Source organism: Mytilus trossulus, chromosome 14, assembly GCF_036588685.1.
Source record: "Mytilus trossulus isolate FHL-02 chromosome 14, PNRI_Mtr1.1.1.hap1, whole genome shotgun sequence".
Lineage (NCBI taxonomy): Eukaryota > Metazoa > Mollusca > Bivalvia > Mytilida > Mytilidae > Mytilus > Mytilus trossulus.
The window spans coordinates 4325720-4349522 of record NC_086386.1 but is presented as its reverse complement, the minus strand read 5'-3'; the positions used below and the strand labels follow the sequence as shown (position 1 = coordinate 4349522).

Here is a 23803-nt window from a genome sequence, read left to right as displayed (position 1 = left end):
AGCCGTATAAGAAAAGCAAAATGAGAATGTTAAATTAATGTATGCCTTTTTGTGCTTCTTTGTTACATTTGTTGTTTATGTAGAGATATTAAGATGATAACACAATATTGACTGTTGTACCCCTATTTTGACATTTTTACTCTTTGAGTATGTTTGTTTTGTTCATGCATCGTTGACAATTTAATGGAATTTGATGCGACTGTCATATAAGTGAGAGGTTTAGCTAGCTATAAAACCAGGTTCAATCCACCATTTTCTACATTAGAAAATGCCTGTACCAAGTCAGGAATATGACAGTTGTTACCCATTCGTTTGATGTGTTTGGACTTTTGATTTTGCCTTTTGATTTTTGATTTTCCTTTTTGAATTTTCCTCGGAGTTCGGTATTTTTGTGTTTTTACTTCCCACTTCAGGTTAAAGTTTTTGGTCAAGGTAGTTTTTGATAAAATTGAAGTCCAATCAAGTTGAACCTTAGGGAAGCAAGTTATCTCGTACCACTGAAAACTCGTACCATGTAAACTCGTACCAAGAAAGCTTACTCGTACCACTGGAAATTCGTACCATCAAAAAATATATCCCAAATTACGAATATTTTATGTTTTTTTTTTGGTTGCCAAATTAGAGTTTTGACCACACGATAATGGTCCACTTAACATAGAAAATGATAGTGCGAGTGGGCCGTGGGGCATCTATGTATTATGGACACATACTTGTATTGTATTCTATTATTCTAATAATCATGATAGTTATAAGTGTGAATATTATAGGCATAATGGCAAGCAGACCAGTGATGTTGTTAGCTTTTTTCAAAACAACATCTAGCCTTTTTTATTGGGAAAATATGTGTCATGCATTTTTATCAAATTTGGAAATTAAATAAACCATGACTTTGACTGAAACTTCAATTTGCAGACCCCCTTTTAGGAGTCAAACCCTACTGTGAAATTAGACCCATTATTGTTAGTGATGATACATACATGTAGATTAAATCTGCACATATAGTCATTTTAGACATGAACTTCAGTTTCTAATATTCTATTCAGTAAGAAGGTCATGCATGTATAATTGATGTCTGGAATGAATGTAAGGTGCACATCTGTCTGGCATGGTTCATTTGACCTTGACTGAATTTTCATGGTTTGCAGTGGCGGATCCAGAACTTTTCCTAAGGGGGGCCCACTGACTGACCTAAAAGGGGGGGGATGGGCTCCCCAGGCCCCCCTGGATCCACCTATATGAAATTGGTCCATATTAAGCTTTCCTTGTTTGGTACTTTCTTACTATTAGTAGTATGTCAACTATATTTTTTGCATGTAATAATTGTAAAGTCAATATGTCTGTCTATGAAATTTATCTCTGGGACTATCAATACAAAATATTGTGTGCACTCTAGTTAGTTTTAATAGATTTCAATTATTATATATTTTATAAATAAACAATTTGTATAATGTTTTTATCTGACATTTCAGTATTTACCTTTGAAACTGCAGTTGAACATGACATTAATTTTGAATTCATGAGTCAAATTTGCTTACTTTAGAATATAAATACAAAATAATCAGGGCCTATTAGATAGACAGGTTGCCCTAAAGTGATCAGTAGATTTCTGTCTGGTCTGTCTGTCTGTCTGTCTGTCTGTCTGTCTGTCTGTCTGTCTGTCTGTCTGTCTGTCTGTCTGTCTGTCTGTCTGTCTGTCTGTCTGTCTGTCTGTCTGTCTGTCTGTCTGTCTGTCTGTCTGTCTGTCTGTCTGTCTGTCTGTCTGTCTGTCTGTCTGTCTGGTCTGTCTGTCTGTCTGTCTGTCTGTCTGGTCTGTCTGTCTGTCTGTCTGTCTGTCTGTCTGTCTGTCTGTCTGTCTGTCTGTCCTACATCTAGAGAACCTTATGATTTCATAATGAGAAGTTTGGAACCCAGAGCTCACACACCAATAGGTACACTGATTCACAGTTAAAAGTAATAAAAGGGATTTAATTAAAATATTACTTCCAAATTTATTCCATTTAATATTTTTATAAATGAATAACTATATATATGTTAACTCTTGGACTTCTGACATCATGGTAAAGGCAAATTTTATTTATTTATGCTAGTCATTTGTGTCAGATAAAATGCAATATTCATGATATTTTTTATGAAAAATTACTGAATAAAACTAATAACTGGTTACTTTACAACCAATTGCATTGTTACTCATTCATCATATTTATTATCAAATTTTCCAGGCATTTGAATCTACAATGATCTACATGATCTATGGTCCAAAAGTTCAAGAAGAACCGAATACATATGTCATGTATGTGAATAGATTTATTGGTTAAAAGAAAGGAAACTGCTAAGGTCAGTATGACATTAAAAATGAATTAATAATGATTAAATCAGTATACAAAAACATTTTTTTTATGAAAACAGGCTGCGAAAGAGTTTGTCCATAAGAAAATATATTTTAAAAGGGTCACAGAATTGTTTTTTTTTTAAAGGATTGAGGGTTATAAATGAAGGTATAGAACAATACAATAATACTCCTAGTGATCAGTTTCTTTCTGTCTGTCTGTCTGTCTGTCTGGTCTGTCTGGTCTGTCAATGTCAGTTTTCATAAACAAGGCTAGCTTCTTAAAAAGTTGATCAGAGTTTGTAAAGAATGGATGGTGATTTTACATGTATCACAAATTAATTGACATGTATATCATGTATATTGGATTAGTCTGGGTTTAAGAAAGAAAGAGTTAATGTGGTTGAACAACAAACCACAGACTGTAATGAGTTCACAGGAATGGTCAAAAGTTTACACATGTTTTTAAACAAGGAATAACAAGAACAGGAATTATAAAGTAGCTTCAACTTAGATAGAACTCAATAATACCAATTGACCAACCAACAATGATGATTAATTAAATAAGAACAGTAGTTTAATGTAGACATGAATGAGGTGGGCAAACAGACGAAGGATGTTAGGAATCTGTTTAGATTGGACCACTCACATGGCAACACTTTTACAACAGGATCCATACTAGAGGTACCAGATGAGCATTATGCTGAAATAGAAGATATCTTTTTCTGTCCAGTGGCAAGTAATATCAACTGCATTTTTTGGAACACCTCCTTAGACCGAGTTATTATAAATGGTAGAAAATACAAAATATATTTGACATGTTTGATACCAGTTCAACTTTATCAGCCATTGGGAAATCATTCTTCTACGTGAGTGATGCATATGAGATACAAGTATATTGCATCTCCCACACTATTGCATTCTTTGGATTAAATTATGGGGTAGCTGGAGACTCACAATTACTCATACATTTGATATAAAATAAAATTGAGAATGGAAATGGGGAATGTATCAAAGAGACAACAACCCGACCATAGAAAAAACAACAGCAGAAGGTCACCAACAGGTCTTCAATGAAACGAGAAATTCCCGCACCCGGAAGCGTCCTTCAGCTGGCCCCTCAACAAATATATACTAGTTCAGTGATAATGAACGCCATACTAATTTCCAAATTGTACACAAGAAACTAAAATTAAAATAATACAAGACTAACAAAGACTAGAGGCTCCTGACTTGGGACAGGCGCAAAAATGCGGCGGGGTTAAACATGTTTATGAGATCTCAACCCTCCCCCTATACCTGTAGTCAATGTAGAAAAGTAAACGCATAACAATACGTACATTTAAAATTTAATTCAAGAAAAGTCCGAGTCTGATGTCAGAAGATGAAACCAAAGAAAGTAAACAAAATGACAATTATGCATAAATAACAACAGACTACTAGCAGTTAACTGACATGCCAGCTCCAGACTTCAATTAAACTGATTGAAAGATTATGATTTCATCATATGAATATCAGGCACAATCCTTCCCGTCAGGGGTTTAGTATCATACCATCATAACATATATGAGAAGAACATAACCTGTGTCATGCCAACAACTGTTTTTTTTAATAAATGTGTTTAGTTCCGATGCAAAGACCCTATAAGTGAATCAATATTAATGCCAAAATATGCAATCTTTAATGACTTGACAACAGTATTGTAACTATATCCCTTTTTAATAAGTCTATTTAAAGGTTTTATATATACAAGACATCAATTAAGAAATAATTTATGAGGCTTGAATTTATTCTGATTTTACTATATGTTGGCTCTTGATTTTTTCCAATCGAGTGGTAGTGAACATGGTGAAGTCTAATAATCTGCAAAATAATGAGAAACAGTTGAACCATACTGCTGCAATGAAGTTCCAAGCTTGAAGAAATGCTTGTGATTAAGAGAAACCTCATAGAGTAGCAACTGGAAACAACTGATACTAAGGTAAACAAACATTTTCAACAATTTTGTATGTCGTTTAACAATGAGCAAAGCCCATACCTGGTACCACAAAGTAATTAAGCTATAAAAGGCCTTGAACATGTTGAAAGAAAAACTTATAACTATAAATTCACACTAGAAAATTAACGGCTCTTATCAAGATTATCCAGGCCACAGAAACAGAGTGAAACAATAGTACTAGATTTTATAAATCCTTTCAGTTTCAATCAATGTCTATACTAGTACGTAAATTTCACTCATTTGTATGACAAAGAAAGATCCCACCTTATACAGATTTTGAATATTGGAGTTATTAAATTATGCTGCCCTCAATTAATGACTCATCAGCAATTGTCATTATTTGTGAGAAAATTTACCAGAAACAAGGATATATCGTCGCTGTTATGCAAAAACCTCCTATCTCAATTTTTTGTGGAAATCTTTTTATCGATTATTTTGGATTAAGTATGTATGTTCCATTGTATGCGAAAATATCTGATCTTCTAACCAATCATTAATCCGAATTCTGACATATGACGAAAAAGTGTAGTCGGATTGGTGAGACATTATGTTGTGCGAAAATATCGTATTTCAAAACCGGCAGCTGACATTATAACAGGAAGAGTTTAATCAATTTCAGGTTCTCAACGCTAATATATTAGCTTAAGAATAAGGAAAAGCTTTGAAAATACAATATAGTAGCAGAAAGTTTTGCTCGTCTTGGTAATTGATTGGTTAAAAGATCAGATATTTTGGCATACAAAGGAACATACATATTTAATTCTAAAAAAGCGATAAAAGATTTCAGTTTTTACTGCCTGGTGTAAAATTATCAAAACCTTAGATACGAGGTTTTTGCATAACAGCGACGATATGTAGTTCAGAGACCCTACCCGTAGCAAGGGGGGTTTGGACAAACCTTCCCTTGAAACCAAATAAGCACTGTTAAAGTCAACATTCTGTTCAAATTGTGGCTGTTACAGTCAAGTTTATGAGTCCAAATACCCCACCCCCTTAGAAATTCCTGGCTACAGGCCTGAAGACAATTGAAACTAGAAGAGCAAAGAAGACATTAAATGTGACAGATTAAGTAACTACTAAAAAATGAGAATGGAAATAAGGATTGTGTCAAAGAGACAACAACCTGACGAAAGAGTGGAAAACAGCCGATTGCTCTTCAGGGCCTTCTTTGAATTGTCCAACTGTTAGTATAGTCTGTCTACTGACAACCAAACCCCCTAGTTTGACCTTTTGAACCTAAGTTAGTTAACACGTCTATATAACCCTGGATCTGGGCAGATTTAGTCGAGTTTCAAGAAGGCGTCAAATAAAACATAAATGTATCAACAAACAAAATTGATACAAAATAATTGTTTTTTGACTCAAAAGTAAAATTGCTGGCAAATAAATCAAAGTGCTATAACGGAAACCAAGCCTAGTCTGCCTCCTGTGCCTAGAAGCCATTTCAATGAACTGGAATCATTACTATAAGACTTCAGGGAGGATTCAGTGGACGTTTACAGAATGGACCAATATTTTGAATAATTCACCAACCACTGAACAGCTATCTTTTTATGCCCCACCTCAATAGTAGAGAGGCATTATGTTTTCTGGTCTGTGCCTCCGTCCATCTGTTCGTTCATTCATCTGTCTGTTTTATCCGTTCGTCCAACTTCTTGAAACTTATGATAGTAGAGGAGCATAATGTTTTCTGGTCTGTGCCTCTGTTCGTCCGTTCATCCATCTGTTTGTCAGTTTGTCCCACTTCAGGTTAAAGTTTTTGGTCAAAGTAGTTTTTGATGAAGTTGAAGTCCAATCAACTTGAAACTAGGTACACATGTTTTCCATAATATGATGTCTCATTTCATGGATTAGTGAACAAGGTTCAGTTTTGGTGGTCAAATCCATATCTCAGATACTATAAGCAATAGGTCTAGTATATTCGGTGTATGGAAGGACTGTGAGGTGTACATGTCCAGGTGTACATGTCCAACTGGTAGGTATGATCTGACCTTGACCCCATTTTCAGAGTTCAGTGGTTATAGTTTTTGTGTTTTGGTCTGTTTTTCTTATACTGTATGCAATTGGTCTACTATATTTTATGTATGGAATGATTGTAAGATTTACATGTTTAGCTTGCAGGTGTAATCTGACCTTGACCTCATTTTCATGGTTCAGTGGTCAAAGTTAAGTTTTTGAGTTTTGGTCTTTTTTTCTAATACTATATGCAAAAGGTTAACTATATTTGGTACATATGGAAATATTTTATGATCTATATGTTAGTCCCGCAGGTTTTATTTATACCTTGAACTTATTTCACCGTTCATTGCTCAGTGTTAGGTTTTGTTTTTTAATTTGTTTTTCTTAAACTGTAGGCATGCAATAGATTAACTATATTTGTTGTATAGAAGAATTGTTTGCTGTTCAAATCTGTCTGGCATGGTTCATCTGACCTTGACCTCATTTTCATGGTTCATTGGTCAATGTTTAGTTTTCTTGGTTAATGTTAAGTTTATGTGACAGTTGTAATAAAGGTTTATTTTTAGGACTTTCAACATAAAACCAATGATAAGTAAAGAAGGCGAGACATTTCAGTGTGTACACTCTTGTTTCAGATATATTATGTTTGGGTTTTTTGACAGATCCTACTTATGTATGATCTGACCTCAAAGATATTTTGGATATTTTTCACTATAAATAATATTAAATATATATATATATAACTTCCTACTATACAAATATTAACATGATTTTATCTGGGAATCCTGAATCTGGCAAGGATCTACTTTTGATAGTTGACTTTGATTACTGTTAGATTTTACTAAAAACTTTTCTTATATAAGTAGACCTTATAAGTATTCAATTCTAGCAGAAAAAACTATGCTAGTACTTACAAAATAGGCTTCAAATCATAATTGTTCAATTTTAAACTTATAAAAAGAAATAATGGGGGAAAACATTCCATCCAACAGAATCAAATAAAACATAATTAAAGCATGTGCATGGGTAAAATACAGGCTTCAACAGGTAGCTGTTTATACAATGTGTCAAGTTCTTAATAGAAAGCCAGAAATAATACAAGAGCTGATATTCATGTATCAAACTTTTTAGACTAACGGAAATATTCAGATATTGGAAACAACTACAGAAGAGGTTCTGAACTTGGGTCATGGAAATAGTTTAGCAAAAATAATTACAACAATTTTGTAGACTTATTACCATGCCAAGGATCTGATAAAAATAGTATTTCAATTAAGAATTAAGGAGGCTCAAGGGTACAAACAATTCCGCAAAAATATAAATATTTTATTTCTTACACTATTTGTTGTAATTTCGTGATATGTTACAAATATCAACCAATACATCAATTTGTTTTGGCCCCAGAAGACATTTAAAATGTTAAAACCATTAAAAAAAGCTCCAAAATAACTCCCTTTTGTGAAAAAATGCCATTTTTTTTGGCTTTTGCATTAAAACTTAAATATCTTTATTAACTCATTAGTGACCTGTATTTTTTATTGTTTTTTTTTTCATACAAGCTGTACTTACACTAAACTATTGTAAAAAATAAGCGATTTCTGTAATTAGGTTCTTTTTTTTATTTTTATGTTACCTTTTTTTCTCCTATTAGTTCAACTGGAAAAAATAACCTTTTGCTTTTAACAAAAATGCATGCTTTTTTTCGAATGCAGATAGTGAGCCTAAATGAACTGTAACCCCATTATATGGCCCATATTTGTATTTTATTTTTCTATTAAGTATTGGATGAAGTCAATTTTTACCAAAAAATAGAGATTCCTATTTTTCAGAATTTTTTTATTTAAACCCGCTTGCTCCCATAATCAGAGGCGGATTTAGGGGAGGGCCCAGGCCCCCCCTTTTTGGGAAAAAATTTGGTTGCTTACATAGGGAATCACTGAAGCATGACTGGAGCGGGCCCCCTCTTAGGTCAGTCAATGGGCCGCCACTTATGGAAATTTTTAGATCCGCCACTGATGATATCATTTTCTGTTTATCTTAAGGATAAATGAATGATAACCCAAATTTATAAATTAAATAATATTGCATTATTTTTTTTCAGAGTACTAGTGCCAAGATCTAGACATTGATTTGGGAACAAAAGAAGACTTCTTTTAGAAGTGCATAAAATCTGCCATAGATTTGGAATCCTGCACCATAATGAACTCATTTTGGACATCAATTCAAGGAACAGATGTGGATCTATTTATTGCATTTATGAGAGCTCAATTTTAATTTTTTAAAAGGTCAGTTAAGTCTCTAAATTGGTATTTTTCATTTATTCTTTTATATATGTTTCTTGTGGCTTGCTTTGCTCATTTGGTTTCTTTTCTAGACTTATAATAATCCACTCCTCTCCTGGAATTGATCAGATTTTGATTTAAATTAAATGTTAAAACTGATCATTGACTGGGTAGGTTTGGTGCAAAATCAACAATGTGTTATTAATGCATGTATTAGACTTGTATCTTTTTGTAACAATGGTACCTTTGGATTGCTCTATGTTTTTCAATTTCAGATGGGTTTAAACTTTTATTGTTAAAATATTCATTGGCTGTGTCTGTGTTATTTTGAAGATAGAATTGAAATTCAGAAAGTGCATTTTGGACTGTCTTTTCGTTGATTTTTAAGTCACAGTGTTGTCTTTCCTGATTCAAGTTAAAGAGTTTTGTCATTTCCCCCATTCCCGTCTTTGTTTAACTCTTTTTTTATATAACTTGAATTTTTTTTTTAAATCTAAGCTGAAGATGTCAAATTCTAACTTTAATTGAAAACCTATAACTTACCATAAAGATTTTATTAAATTGATGATTTAAAAAAAAAATGGAGAAAGGGGGAGGGGGTTGTATTATTTATTTGGTTTATTGGGGGGTTTATTTTGAATTTCATTGCCTTAAGTTTTCATTTTGGCAAACATCTTCCTTAATTCATACACAGAATAAAGGATGTGGTGTGTTTTCAAAAACACCAAACACTATTCTAAATCAATGTCTCAAGACATGGATGTGACAAAAATGTGTCTTGAGGCATATCTCAAGACACAGTTTTATATGTCTCAAGATGTCTTGAAGACATGTCTTCAAGACATGGTGTCTATAAGACGCGTCTTTAAGTCCGTCTTGAGACATGTCTTGGAAATTTGTCTCAAGACATCTCCAGATGTCTCAAGACCATGAGGTTCATTTGCTATGGAGTAAACAGGCAATGCCAGTTTCTAATGCACAACAAAAGTAATATAAAACAATACATCTTTCTTAAACAATTATCTAATATATAATGCCAAACAAGCATTTGGGTTTACGATTGCATTTCTTTTTTTAAAGAAAGCAACTTGTTTAGTCAGTTCTGCTGACAGTTCTACGATTAGAACTGATTTGGACAGTTCTACCTAGAACTGATTTAGACAGTTCTACCCTAGAACTGATCCTGACAGTTCTACCTAGAACTGATTTAGTCAGTTCTACCTAGAACTGATTCTGACAGTTCTACTTAGAACAGTTCTAGGGTAGAACTGTTCTAGGTAGAACTGTTCTAGGACAGGTTAGAACAGTTCCATGACAGTTCTCCTGACAGTTCTAATGAGAGGTTAGAAGTGATCTCCACTGTATGTCACCGTACAGCCTTCTACGAATGCATTTGATTTGCCACTGGACATAAATCAGCCATACATCAACATCATTTCAAATACCAGGTATGTATCACTTATCAACTGATGAAGATGTAGCTTTTCAAAAGGTGAATGTGCATCTGTCTGTCCTTCCGTCCATTTCTCTTTTTACATTTTCTTTTCTTCTGAATAACTGGGCGTAAAACATCAAATCATGTATACAAGATCTAGTATGAAAAGTTTCAAATAAATTTCTTCAGAACCATATGCTTGACTGCGGTTTGTAATTCTCCTATTTCGATTTTCAATGTTCCCGTTGACTATAAAACTTTATTACATTATAATGGAAAAAAGATTGTTCAATTTTTTGTAATCACTTAATAATTCTCCTGAACACCAAAATGATTAAAGGAGTGTTCAGGTGCGGTCGAGGATTTTTAAGAGAGGGCACTGTAGAAAGTCATCAATTGGAGTGATATCTGTAAAAAGTCTATGTATTTATCATATATTTAGCTCCTTAATGATTACCCGGACCCCGGCCCCCTAAATCCAAGTCTGAAGAGGGTAGGGGGATGTCATCCCAATTCCCGATAATAAATTAACAAATCCGATTTCTAATAAAAATAATAAGTTTATGAATAAATCTCCGACTTCCTGTCGATTTAACTTTCTGTTCTTGAACTCCGTCTAATAAGACGTATCAATCCCAAATTCCTGAATATGGCCCTTCCACCCCTCGAAGTAGAGAGAAATAATCATTATACACCTTAAAAACGACGAAGATGACCTTGCAGGGATAATTTGCGGTATATGTCGAAATCTTCAGCCAGCGACGTCGTGCATTTTCGCGTTAATGGCGAGGTTACCAAAGGGGGACACAATTTTTAGTTTTAATTGCGTTTATCTTCGAATCCAGCACGGTGAAATATATTTTTTATTTGAGATTTGGAGAGAGCATGACAAAATGCAGTTAATGTAGTAAAATGAGAAAAATGACATATTCAGAACCAGTTTATTTCTATATTTTTCGGTTAAAAAATATGCCACTTTGAGCATCTTGTCCGCAATGTCAAGCAAGGCTTGAATAAATATATAGTCATTCTTGTAGGGTTTTATTTTCCCCTTATTGTCACTTACCACAACTTCAGCTTGAACCCATTCTTATTAATTTACGACGAAGAATATCTACTCCAAAAATTTAAAACATTGCCTATTTTTTTTTACAAAATTGCACAATTCCCCAATTTTCAGCCTCAATTTTCTCGAAAACAAGCACGGTGACGTATGTTTTATTTTGTGTTTTTTTTTATAACTCGACAAGGCCTACAACATATTTCAAAATTATAAAAATGACATTATGTCCAGAAACTGTATCGGATGCCCTTAACGCTAGTATTAATGCGCTAGGTTAATAACACTGTCATAGATGTTATTGCATGTCGAATAAAGTGTTTTCAGGCATTTTGACGCGATCCATGTTAAAGATTTTAACAATGTTATATGTTAGAGTAAGTAACACTAGTGATATAAAAACATAGTTTTTTTTAATTTTTTTGGTTTTAATTCCTTCTTTTTTTCTTTTCGTAAATTTGATGCTAATTATCATTACATCGATAAGTGCCTTATGAAGGCTTGTGTGTTAAAAATTTGCAACCTTAGTTTAAATCCAGTAAAAAAAGCACTCGACCCTACAATATAATTTCCAATTTGACAGCCGTCACTTGGATTAACCTCCTCGAGATATAAGCTAACCCCCGCCATTTAGTTTTCAGTGTGGAGTTTTGTATAATTATATTTGCCTTTTTGTCTGTCGGCAGTTATATTGATGTATATATATTATACTTCTCTTTTGTTATTTCCTACCCTTTTTATATACAAGGTTAACTCTAAATATCTACATTTATTTAGTTGTCGTTAGAGTAAACGGTCATTAGATTTTTAAAGACGGCATAGTTGTTGTCCTTCCTTCGTTAAGTGTGTTAATAATGCGCCATGTCTAGCAAGTCTTGTCTAGCATGTCTAGTTACATTGTATAAGATAAACACTCGAATATTTAAGCTTTAATGTATAAGGTGGATGTGTAGGCTAGAAAAGTTCATTGAACAGATAGGCGTTAGGATGATCATGATAAAGCAAAACCAATCTCTTTATCAAAATGTCAATAAAAGTGTTGACGTCGGATATCCCACTGATAAATGATTTACATTGCGAAATGTATGTTGTACATAGCGAAATACTTTACCAGTAAATGATAAAGGCAAGATACCCCTGATTTCTGATATTGTGACTTATTAGGTATTCGGATATGAACTCAAAGATAAAAATCAGTACCCAATATAAATAGTGGTATCAGAAACTATCATTATATGTTGTCTTTATCATTTGATTAGTTTATATCAGGTGAACAGATTTATTTTCACCGACTTATTGAAGATGGTTTTCTGTTGGGCTGAAAGCCTTCTATATGCAGGTATCTTGTTTAAAAAAAATTATGTGACTTGTTATGAAAACAATAGTTGTCGTAAAGAAGGAATAACAGTAATGTTTTAAAGGGTAAAACTGATAAAAGTTTTTCCGTTTTTCATAATTTTCGGAAGAAAATATGTTAAAACAAATAAAAAAAAAAAGAAAAAAGTTTGCAAATACATTTATATGTGTGTTTTTTTAATTTTTAAATTCTGACCACAATTATATTCTTCACTGCAGGCGGTCTTGCACTTATTATAATGTTGCAGTACAAAATATGATTGCAAGTACACAGTCTATGGAAGAAGCGATTCGATAAAAACTTTTCTAATATCAACGAGCGATATTTTCTTATATCAACGAGTTGCATTGTGGGAAATTTCAGACGAATGTTAGCATTTGTACGAAAAAAGGCAGATTTCTCGGTATAAAGTAATTATTCTTTTCTTAAAACAGGATGACATTTAAAGGGTAAAACTGATAAAAGTTTTTCCGTTTTTCATAATTTTCGGAAGAAAATATGTTAAAACAAATAAAAAAAAAGAGAAAAAAGTTTGCAAATACATTTATATGTGTGTTTTTTTAATTTTTAAATTCTGACCACAATTATATTCTTCACTGCAGGCGGTCTTGCACTTATTATAATGTTGCAGTACAAAATATGATTGCAAGTACACAGTCTATGGAAGAAGCGATTCGATAAAAACTTTTCTAATATCAACGAGCGATATTTTCTTATATCAACGAGTTGCATTGTGGGAAATTTCAGACGAATGTTAGCATTTGTACGAAAAAAGGCAGATTTCTCGGTATAAAGTAATTATTCTTTTCTTAAAACAGGATGACATTTAAAGGGTAAAACTGATAAAAGTTTTTCCGTTTTTCATAATTTTCGGAAGAAAATATGTTAAAACAAATAAAAAAAAAGAGAAAAAAGTTTGCAAATACATTTATATGTGTGTTTTTTTAATTTTTAAATTCTGACCACAATTATATTCTTCACTGCAGGCGGTCTTGCACTTATTATAATGTTGCAGTACAAAATATGATTGCAAGTACACAGTCTATGGAAGAAGCGATTCGATAAAAACTTTTCTAATATCAACGAGCGATATTTTCTTATATCAACGAGTTGCATTGTGGGAAATTTCAGACGAATGTTAGCATTTGTACGAAAAAAGGCAGATTTCTCGGTATAAAGTAATTATTCTTTTCTTAAAACAGGATGACATTTAATACGACATACGTCTGCTGTGTAATTTCCATGAATTATTTTATTAATAACAAGCAAGGTGTATTTAAACGAGAAAATGAAATTGTTGAATAAATGAAACATAATTGCACGATTTATCACTTGTAAGTGAACACATTCAAAAAAAATAATGTAGCAAATTCAGTGGAATGCAATTGAGATGAATTTAATTGTTTACTAAGCCAAAATCACCTATAAGTCAAAGTTACTGCTATATTGTCTTATATCAATGTGATGTTTGTCTTATATCATAGCGATACTTTTTTAATATCAAAAATTTATGAATGCGATACTTTTCTAATTTAACTGCTATAGTTTTCTCATATAAAATGAATACGAGGAAATGTCACAAGGCATGTCAAGAAAACCGGAAACATAATTCACAATCTTAGTTCATGACCGGCTTAATGTTTTAGGATCAATATCGCTAAAATTTCGTTTCTGTAACAAAATTAACGCTTACATGGACTTATCATTTCGAAAATGTTGCTTGACCCTATTGTTAGTTGAAAGTGTTAACAACCTCTTCAGTCTATTGTTTTGCAATCACATGCTTTAAACGACAAATTCTATTTGAAGTGATGGTGCAATGGTGGAATTTGAATGCGGTTGTAAATAGTCTACCGACCTATTAGATTCTAATATAGGTCCAGTGGCGGATCCAGAGGGGGAGTCCGGGGGTTTGAAACCCCCTTTTTTGGCCGATCAATGCATTTGAATGGGGACATATGGTTGAACCCCCTTTATCCTGGGTTTAAAACCCCCCTTTTAGAAACGGCTGAATCCGCCCTTGAGGTCACACTGCTATAGCCTATCCACATGGGTAATATCGAAATAAAAAAAATATCATTACTTAAAAGAAAGAAAAAAACATTCATTCAAACAATCCAATCCAATACAGCTCCAAATTACAATAAATAGTCAAATGGTAAAATCAATAATCCAAACAAATTAAAATGTACAAATGCTGATGTCCCGAACTTTAAAGATACCAACTGAGTAGCCTCAGACTATAAATTGAACAACTTCAGATCGAACGAAAATCAAAAATATTGTGAAACAGAAAATGTATTTATTATCAACATGGACGCTTATTTACGGATTTAGCTATACTTTTTGGACCTTTTGGATTATAGCTCTCCATCTTTTACATAAGCTTTGGATTATAAATATTTTGGCAACGAGCATCACTGAAGACACTGTATTGTCGAAATGCGCATCTGGTGCAGGAAAATAGGTACCGTTAATGTTTTTACATCGCGACGACCGCGAGGACATTCCGCTGTATTGTTGCCAGAGATTTGACCATAGTTTTTTACTAGTAACCGATCGTATAAATACGCTAACATTTCTTAGTGCAAAATAACATTCCGTATCGCTTGTGATAAATTCATTTCTACAATGAATACTAAAAACCAGGACTAAATTTTGTGTATACGCCAAACGTGCGTTTCGTCTACAAAAGGCTCATCAGTGACGCTCGAATCCAAATGTGTATACATCTTTTCTATATTTAAGAAATAATTCAGGGAAGCCATAGATTGTTGGAAATTTACACATGGATTGGGCCGTGATATTCGAATTTTATCCTGTTGATTTCTCCGAGCTCTTGTGCATTACTTCTTTTTATTATGCATCCAAATAAGAATAACAGTTATTTTTTTTTTAATTGCACTTTTTAAAACAATAAAATCGACAAAGGGTCTGCAAATAGGTTCCAATGCATGTAGATATACGCGGGAAGTATATTGTACAGCCATTATTATGTATACCTAGATCTATCGAGAATTTTGTCACAGTGTTGTTTACAAAGCGAAAGAAGCACGTCATACTAGAATTATAAATTTAGATCTTTCAGTGTTGTTTATTTGGTGTTTTTATTGACGTAATGGATATCGTTCTTGTACCATCATAACTGTCGTTACCGTTAAAGCTTTAGAAGTGTGCTATAAAAATAAGATGTGGTATGATTGCCAATGAGACAACTATCCACAAAAGACCAAATGACACAAACTTTAACAACTATAGGTCACCATACGGCCATCAACAATGAACAAAGTCCATACCGCATAGTCAGCTATAAAAGGCCCCGATAAGACAATGTAAAACAATTCAAACGAGAAGACTTATTTATGTAAAAAAATGAACGAAAAACAAATATGTAACACATAAACAAACGACAACCACTGAATGAGACAACTTTCCACAAAGTATAATGATTTGTTTCAAGTAAACCATTATAGATCAAAGTAGGGCTTTATACACGGAGCCTTGGCTCACAGCGAACACCACGCTATATAGGAACAAACAAAAAATACTAGTGTTAAACCATTCAAACAGGAAAACCAACGGTCTAATTTGTATAAAAAAAAGGAGATTCAAAAGTACAGGTCAGATTTTGTCGAATCAATCTGAACGAGAACAGTATGATTCATCTTTGTCACAAGTTAGTTTCATTGTTATCAATAAAGAAAGTCTTACATGCGTGCATTGCGAGATATATATTATTTCGGTGCGTTCATTATAAAATTGCTTAAAATTCATGTTATATAGTATGTAAACAATAATTTGATACTTAACTATTTGATTACGACATTGTTTATTAAACCCCATCGGTACTGGCATTTTTACATTTTGAAAATGGTGGATTGAACCTGGTTTTATAGCGCTAAACCTCTCACGTGTATGACAGTCTCATCAAATTCTGTCATATTTACAACGTTGCGTAAACGAAACAGACATAATGGGTAAAATTGTAAAAATATGGGTACAGCAGTCAAATATTAATACTAATAAGAATAATATTGATATAACACAAACACCGCTAGGATATTTTAAAAGTATCGCATTGCTTATTTATGTATATAAGAAAAACACAGCACTTCAAATTTTACACGGACATAAACCTTAGCTTCTAACAATAAGTTTAAAAGTAAGTATTTTCTTAATTTTTCGTTGCCAAAAACAACATTTTCCGCATGAAATGTCTGCATGTTTACAATTGATATTAGACAATATCGCTATGTGATATAAGAAAAGTTTTTATCGATACGCTTCTTCCATAGACTGGTACAGCATTCGATAATAGAGCGTAGAAAAACATCATTGCTTTATATTAGGCAAATTTATAACTTTGAATTTTCTGTAAGTAACTGTGAGCATTCTTAGTTATATTGTTTTAATTGTAACTGTGTTTTTATTTTCTGTTAAACTAATGATGTAGAATTAAATGCTTTAAAAAAAACTAATAGTTATGGACCTTTGTTAATCTACTGATAGAGATTAAAAAACAATTCTTAATGTGCTGTACCTTGTGTTTTGTCGAAGAACATATGATAACCTCTATGTATCTTACGTGCATTTCTTTGTTTATTCATTCCTATAAGTGTCTCCTTTGATAAGAGACCATAGCATATCAAAAAGTATGTATGTTTTTACATGACATATGTGTATTTCTGTAGTGTTAAGTTGCTCTTTCACTGAAGTTAATTACCATTTATGTTTGTTTATTAATTTCTATATGTTTGTGTTGATCAGTGAACATATGCTTCATAGCATTCTCAATCGTGGACATAACCCATTCATTGCCAACGGCACCAATTTCACTGGATGATAAGTGTACAGACTGTTGTGATTTATATTCGTGTATGGGACTTGACCAGATACAAACAAGTGCTAATGCTTCGGAAATTACCGACATGTTATGCAGGTAATACCAGGATCTCACTGAAAACAAACGTCTTTAATATAGATTTACCTTATGCATTATAACAAAATCATTTAATTTGTAAATTGCTTATTTTTTTAACAAATTTATCTTAATGAACAATAACGGAATTGTCAATGAGACGACTATCCAACAGCGTCAAAATGAAGTTAATTCAAGCAAATGAAATTTATCAATGTTTAACAATAAATTTAAGAAAATGCTTGTCAAAATAAAGTTCTTTTGTTACATAGTTGTTCTGTAGGTACCACCAAATATTTTGAGAACAGTTAGAATACTTAAAATTTTCATTTCAGCAAGACAAACATTGCCATCATGCCAACCTGTTATACAAAGCATAATTTAAACCATTGTTCGTACATGAAAAAAATGGTTTCAAAAATACCATCTGCTGATAAAATGGCAGACGGATACACACAATTCTGCAATCATAAGGAGGGTGAGCAAACAAAGTATAGGCATTCTATCTATCTTCAAATATTTGTTAAAAATACTAAATGTCTGTCCAATTACAGGAATGTAAGTGATAAATTGCTGTGTTATTCGATTGTTCATGTTAAAAAGAATATTAACAAAAACTTGTCAGTTTCTGTTATACAGGACTCATGAAATGTTCTATGGCACAAAAACAAGACAAAAGAGAATACCAATCAAACGTGCATCATTTGGTAGGAGCAAATAGCATGATTCAACAACTGATTGAAGATCAATGATTGGTCCTACATTAAAAAATGTATGACATGCTTAAAACATAAAATGTTATCGATCACGATTAAACACAAATTTATACTATGTTAAGCAGATGAATTAAGTACATAGATTTTTGTTTACAGAAATTAAAGCTCTATCTTCTTGTTTGGTAAACAGCGGTATAGCATTAGATGTGTATCACAGATGTACAGTACCTTACATGAATGGTATGAAGGATAACGACAGCGACGTCTGCGAGTAAGTACATTTATACCTGTATAAAACCAGTCCATACAGACAACCCCTGATACCTCGAATATTCAACACTGCAAATACTTTTGTGACTCTTAAAATTACTAACCATAGACGATATCGACAGTTTCGATTTAGATTTTTATGCTTCAAATGAGTAAATGAAAAAGTTTGATCAATGGCAATACAAATGCATGTGAACAATATACATTACACGTAGTAAGATATGCAATAGCCACCAAAAGATCTTCGAAAATAGACGTCTTGTATACGTAGCCTCACAAATATGTAGATTGTAGGTAACCTGAACAAATCTGTCACCTGTTTCTCTATTTGAGTGTTGACACATATCATAATTGACGGTTTGCTCGTTTGAATTAATAATTGAACTATGAAATCAATATATACCTTTGTGTAAAAACAGCTGAAATAGTATTCATATTTAGCTAAACCAAAACAATAAAAAAAAAAGATAGACAAACCAACGCATGGTAGCATAACAAATCCTATTATAGTTAACCAGTTTCGTTTTAGTGTGTATACAGTATCTACTAAATAATTCATGGACTATAAAAAAAAGTAGACAAACAAAAAGTATATGCAAAAATTACAAACCAGAGTAGTTTAAAATATCTTTAAATCGACAGACAATTTGATCTACAAAGTACTAGTAAGTAAGTGTCAATATAATTACATGATCTACAAAGTAAGTAAGTGACAGTATAATTACATGATAAACAAAAAAGTAAGTGTCAGTATAATTACATGATAAACAAAGTAAGTAAGTGTCATATAATTACATGATCTACAAAGTAAATAAGTGTCAGTATAATTACATGATCTACAAAGTAAGTAAGTGTCATATAATTACATGATAAACAAAGTAAGTAAGTGTCAGTATAATTACATGATAAACAAAGTAAGTAAATGTCATATAATTACATGATAAACAAAGTAAGTAAGTGTCAATATAATTACATGATAAACAAAGTAAGTAAGTGTCAATATAATTACATGATCTATAAAGTAAGTAAGTGTCAATATAATTACATGATCTATAAAGTAAGTAAGTGTCAGTATAATTACATGATAAACAAAGTAAGTAAGTGTCAATATAATTACATGATAAACAAAGTAAGTAAGTGTCAGTATAATTACATGATAAACAAAGTAAGTAAGTGTCAGTATAATATCATGATATAGAAAGTAAGTAAGTGTCATATAATTACATGATCTACAAAGTAAGTAAGTGTCAGTATAATAACATGATAAACAAAGTAAGGAAGTGTCAGTATAATTACATGATAAACAAAGTAAGGAAGTGTCAGTATAATTACATGATCTACAAAGTAAGTAAGTGTCAGTATAATTACATTATAAACAAAGTAAGGAAGTGTCAGTATAATTACATGATAAACAAAGTAAGTAAGTGTCAATATAATTACATGATAAACAAAGTAAGTAAGTGTCAATATAATTACATGATCTATAAAGTAAGTAAGTGTCAATATAATTACATGATCTATAAAGTAAGTAAGTGTCAGTATAATTACATGATAAACAAAGTAAGTAAGTGTCAATATAATTACATGATAAACAAAGTAAGTAAGTGTCAGTATGATTACATGATCTACAAAGTAAGTAAGTGTCATATAATTACATGATAAAGAAAGTAAGTAAGTGTCAATATAATTACATGATAAGCAAAGTAAGTAAGTGTCAGTATAATTACACGATATACAAAGTAAGTAAGTGTCATATAATTACATGATAAACAAAATAAGTAAGTGTCAGTATAATTACATGATCTACAAAATAAGTAAGTGTCATATAATTACATGATAAACAAAGTAAGTGTCAGTATAATTACATGATCTACAAAGTAAGTAAGTGTCAGTATAATTACATGATAAACAAAGTAGGTAAGTGTCAATATAATTACATGATCAGCAAAGTAAGTAAGTGTCAATATAATTACATGATAAACAAAGTAAGTAAGTGTCAGTATACTTACATGATCTACAAAGTAAGTAAGTGTCAGTATAATTACATGATAAACAAAGTAAGTAAGTGTCATATAATTACATGATAAACAAAGTAGGTAAGTGTCAATATAATTACATGAAAAGCAAAGTAAGTAAGTGTCAATATAATTACATGATAAACAAAGTAAGTAAGTGTCAGTATAATTACATGATCTACAAAGTAAGTAAGTGTCAGTATAATTACATGATAAACAAAGTAAGTAAGTGTCATATAATTACATGATAAACAAAGTAGGTAAGTGTCAATATAATTGTATGATAAGCAATGTAAGGAAGTGTCAATATAATTACATAATAAACAAAGTAAGTAAGTGTCAGTATAATTACATGATCTACAAAGTAAGTAAGTATCAGTACAATTACCTGATCTACAAAGTAAGTAAGTGTCATATAATTACATGATCTACAAAGTAAGTAAGTGTCAGTATAATTACATGATAAACAAAGTAAGTAAGTGTCAGTATAATTACATGATAAACAAAGTAAGTAAGTGTCAATATAATTACATGATAAACAAAGTAAGTAAGTGTCAGTATAATATCATGATATAGAAAGTAAGTAAGTGTCATATAATTACATGATCTACAAAGTAAGTAAGTGTCAGTATAATAACATGATAAACAAAGTAAGGAAGTGTCAGTATAATTACATGATAAACAAAGTAAGGAAGTGTCAGTATAATTACATGATCTACAAAGTAAGTAAGTGTCAGTATAATTACATTATAAACAAAGTAAGGAAGTGTCAGTATAATTACATGATAAACAAAGTAAGTCAGTGTCAGTATAATTACATGATAAACAAAGTAAGTAAGTGTCAATATAATTATATGATCTATAATGTAAGTGTCAGTTTTTCGTATATACCGAATTTCTGCTTACAGGACAACGGACACATACACTCGATGTGTACTAACGATGTTAAAGACTACCAACTGCAGTGATATCATTGTTTCAAACTATGAACAATCAATGAATTTACAAAAACAGGAAAATCCATTTTGCACCAATGCATCAGCTCAAATGTGTAATGTGTTGTATCTTGTAATCAGTATAATCAGTGTCAGTATAATATCATGATATAGAAAGTAAGTAAGTGTCATATAATTACATGATCTACAAAGTAAGTAAGTGTCAGTATAATAACATGATAAACAAAGTAAGTAAGTGTCAGTATAATTACATGATAAACAAAGTAAGTAAGTGTCAGTATAATTACATGATCTACAAAGTAAGTAAGTGTCAGTATAATTAAATGATCTATAAAGTAAGTAAGTGTCAGTATAATTACATTATAAACAAAGTAAGTAAGTGTCATATAATTACATGATCTACAAAGTAAGTAAGTGTCAGTATAATTACATTATAAACAAAGTAAGTAAGTGTCAGTATAATTACATGATCTACAAAGTAAGTAAGTGTCATATAATTACATGATAAACAAAGTAAGTAAGTGTCAGTATAATTAAATGATAAACAATGTAAATAAGTGTCATATAATTACATGATAAACAAAGTAAGTAAGTGTCATATAATTACATGATAAACAAAGTAAGTAAGTGTCAGTATAATAACTTGATCTACAAAATAAGTAAGTGTCATATAATTACATGATAAACAAAGTAAGTAAGTGTCAGTATAATTACATGATCTACAAAGTAAGTAAGTGTCAGTATAATTACATGATAAACAAAGTAAGTAAGTGTCATATAATTACATTATAAACAAAGCAAGTAAGTGTCAGTATAATTACATAATCTGCAAAGTAAGTAAGTGTCAGTATAATTACATGATCTACATATAAGTAAGTGTCAATATAATTACATGATATACAAAGTAAGTAAGTGTCAGTATAATTACATGATCTACAAAGTAAGTAAGTGTCAATATAATTACATGATAAACAAAGTAAGTAAGTGTCAGTATAATATCATGATATAGAAAGTAAGTAAGTGTCATATAATTACATGATCTACAAAGTAAGTAAGTGTCAGTATAATAACATGATAAACAAAGTAAGTAAGTGTCAGTATAATTACATGATAAACAAAGTAAGTAAGTGTCATATAATTACATGATAAACAAAGTAAGTAAGTGTCAGTATAATTACATGATAAACAAAGTAAGTAAGTGTCAGTATAATAACATGATAAACAAAGTAAGTAAGTGTCAGTATAATTACATGATAAACAAAGTAAGTAAGTGTCATATAATTACATGATAAACAAAGTAAGTAAGTGTCAGTATAATTACATGATAAACAAAGTAAGTAAGTGTCAGTATAATAACATGATAAACAAAGTAAGTAAGTGTCAGTATAATTACATGATAAACAAAGTAAGTAAGTGTCATATAATTACATGATAAACAAAGTAAGTAAGTGTCAGTATAATAACATGATAAACAAAGTAAGTAAGTGTCAGTATAATTACATGATAAACAAAGTAAGTAAGTGTCATATAATTACATGATAAACAAAGTAAGTAAGTGTCAGTATAATTACATTATAAACAAAGTAAGTAAGTGTCAGTATAATTACATGATAAACAAAGTAAATAAGTGTCATATAATTACATGATAAACAAAGTAAGTAAGTGTCATATAATTACATGATAAACAAAGTAAGTAAGTGTCAGTATAATTACATGATCTACAAAATAAGTAAGTGTCATATAATTACATGATCTACAAAGTAAGTAAGTGTCATATAATTACATGATCTACAAAGTAAGTACGCGTCATATAATTACATGACAAACAAAGTAAGTAAGTGTCAGTATAATTACATGATAAACAAAGTAAGTAAGTGTCATATAATTACATGATCTACAAAGTAAGTACGCGTCATATAATTACATGACAAACAAAGTAAGTAAGTGTCAGTATAATTACATGATCTACAAAGTAAGTAAGTGTCAGTATAATTACATGATAAACAAAGTAAGTAAGTGTCATATAATTACATGATCTATAAAGTAAGTAAGTGTCATATAATTACATGATACACAAAGTAAGTAAGTGTCAGTATAATTACATGATAAACAAAGTAAGTAAGTGTCATATAATTACATGATCTACAAAGTAAGTACGTGTCGTATAATTACATGATAAACAAAGTAAGTAAGTGTCAGTATAATTACATGATAAACAAAGTAAGGAAGTGTCAGTATAATTACATGATCTACAAAGTAAGGAAGTGTCAGTATAATTACATGATCTAGAAAGTAAGTAAGTGTCAGTATAATTACATTATAAACAAAGTAAGGAAGTGTCAGTATAATTACATGATAAACAAAGTAAGTCAGTGTCAGTATAATTACATGATAAACAAAGTAAGTAAGTGTCACTATAATTATATGATCTATAATGTAAGTGTCAGTTTTTTGTATATACCGAATTTCTGCTTACAGGACAACGGACACATACACTCGATGTGTACTAA

The 23803-nt window shown here is 31.2% G+C and overlaps 2 protein-coding genes across 3 annotated transcripts in view; one reads left to right on the top strand and one right to left on the bottom strand.

Moving 5' to 3' along the window:
* LOC134697135 (integumentary mucin C.1-like) overlaps nt 1-23803 on the bottom strand; it is a 165220-nt gene that overhangs the window by 104848 nt on the left and 36569 nt on the right. The gene's annotated exons all lie outside the window — the stretch shown is intronic.
* LOC134696807 (uncharacterized) lies at nt 12317-21441 on the top strand. The gene is made up of 5 exons (XM_063558762.1): nt 12317-12400; nt 17186-17357; nt 17672-17814; nt 18209-18323; nt 21246-21441. The coding sequence occupies exons 1-5, from the start codon at nt 12364-12366 to the stop codon at nt 21439-21441; spliced, it is 663 nt and encodes a 220-aa protein (XP_063414832.1). The 5' UTR covers nt 12317-12363.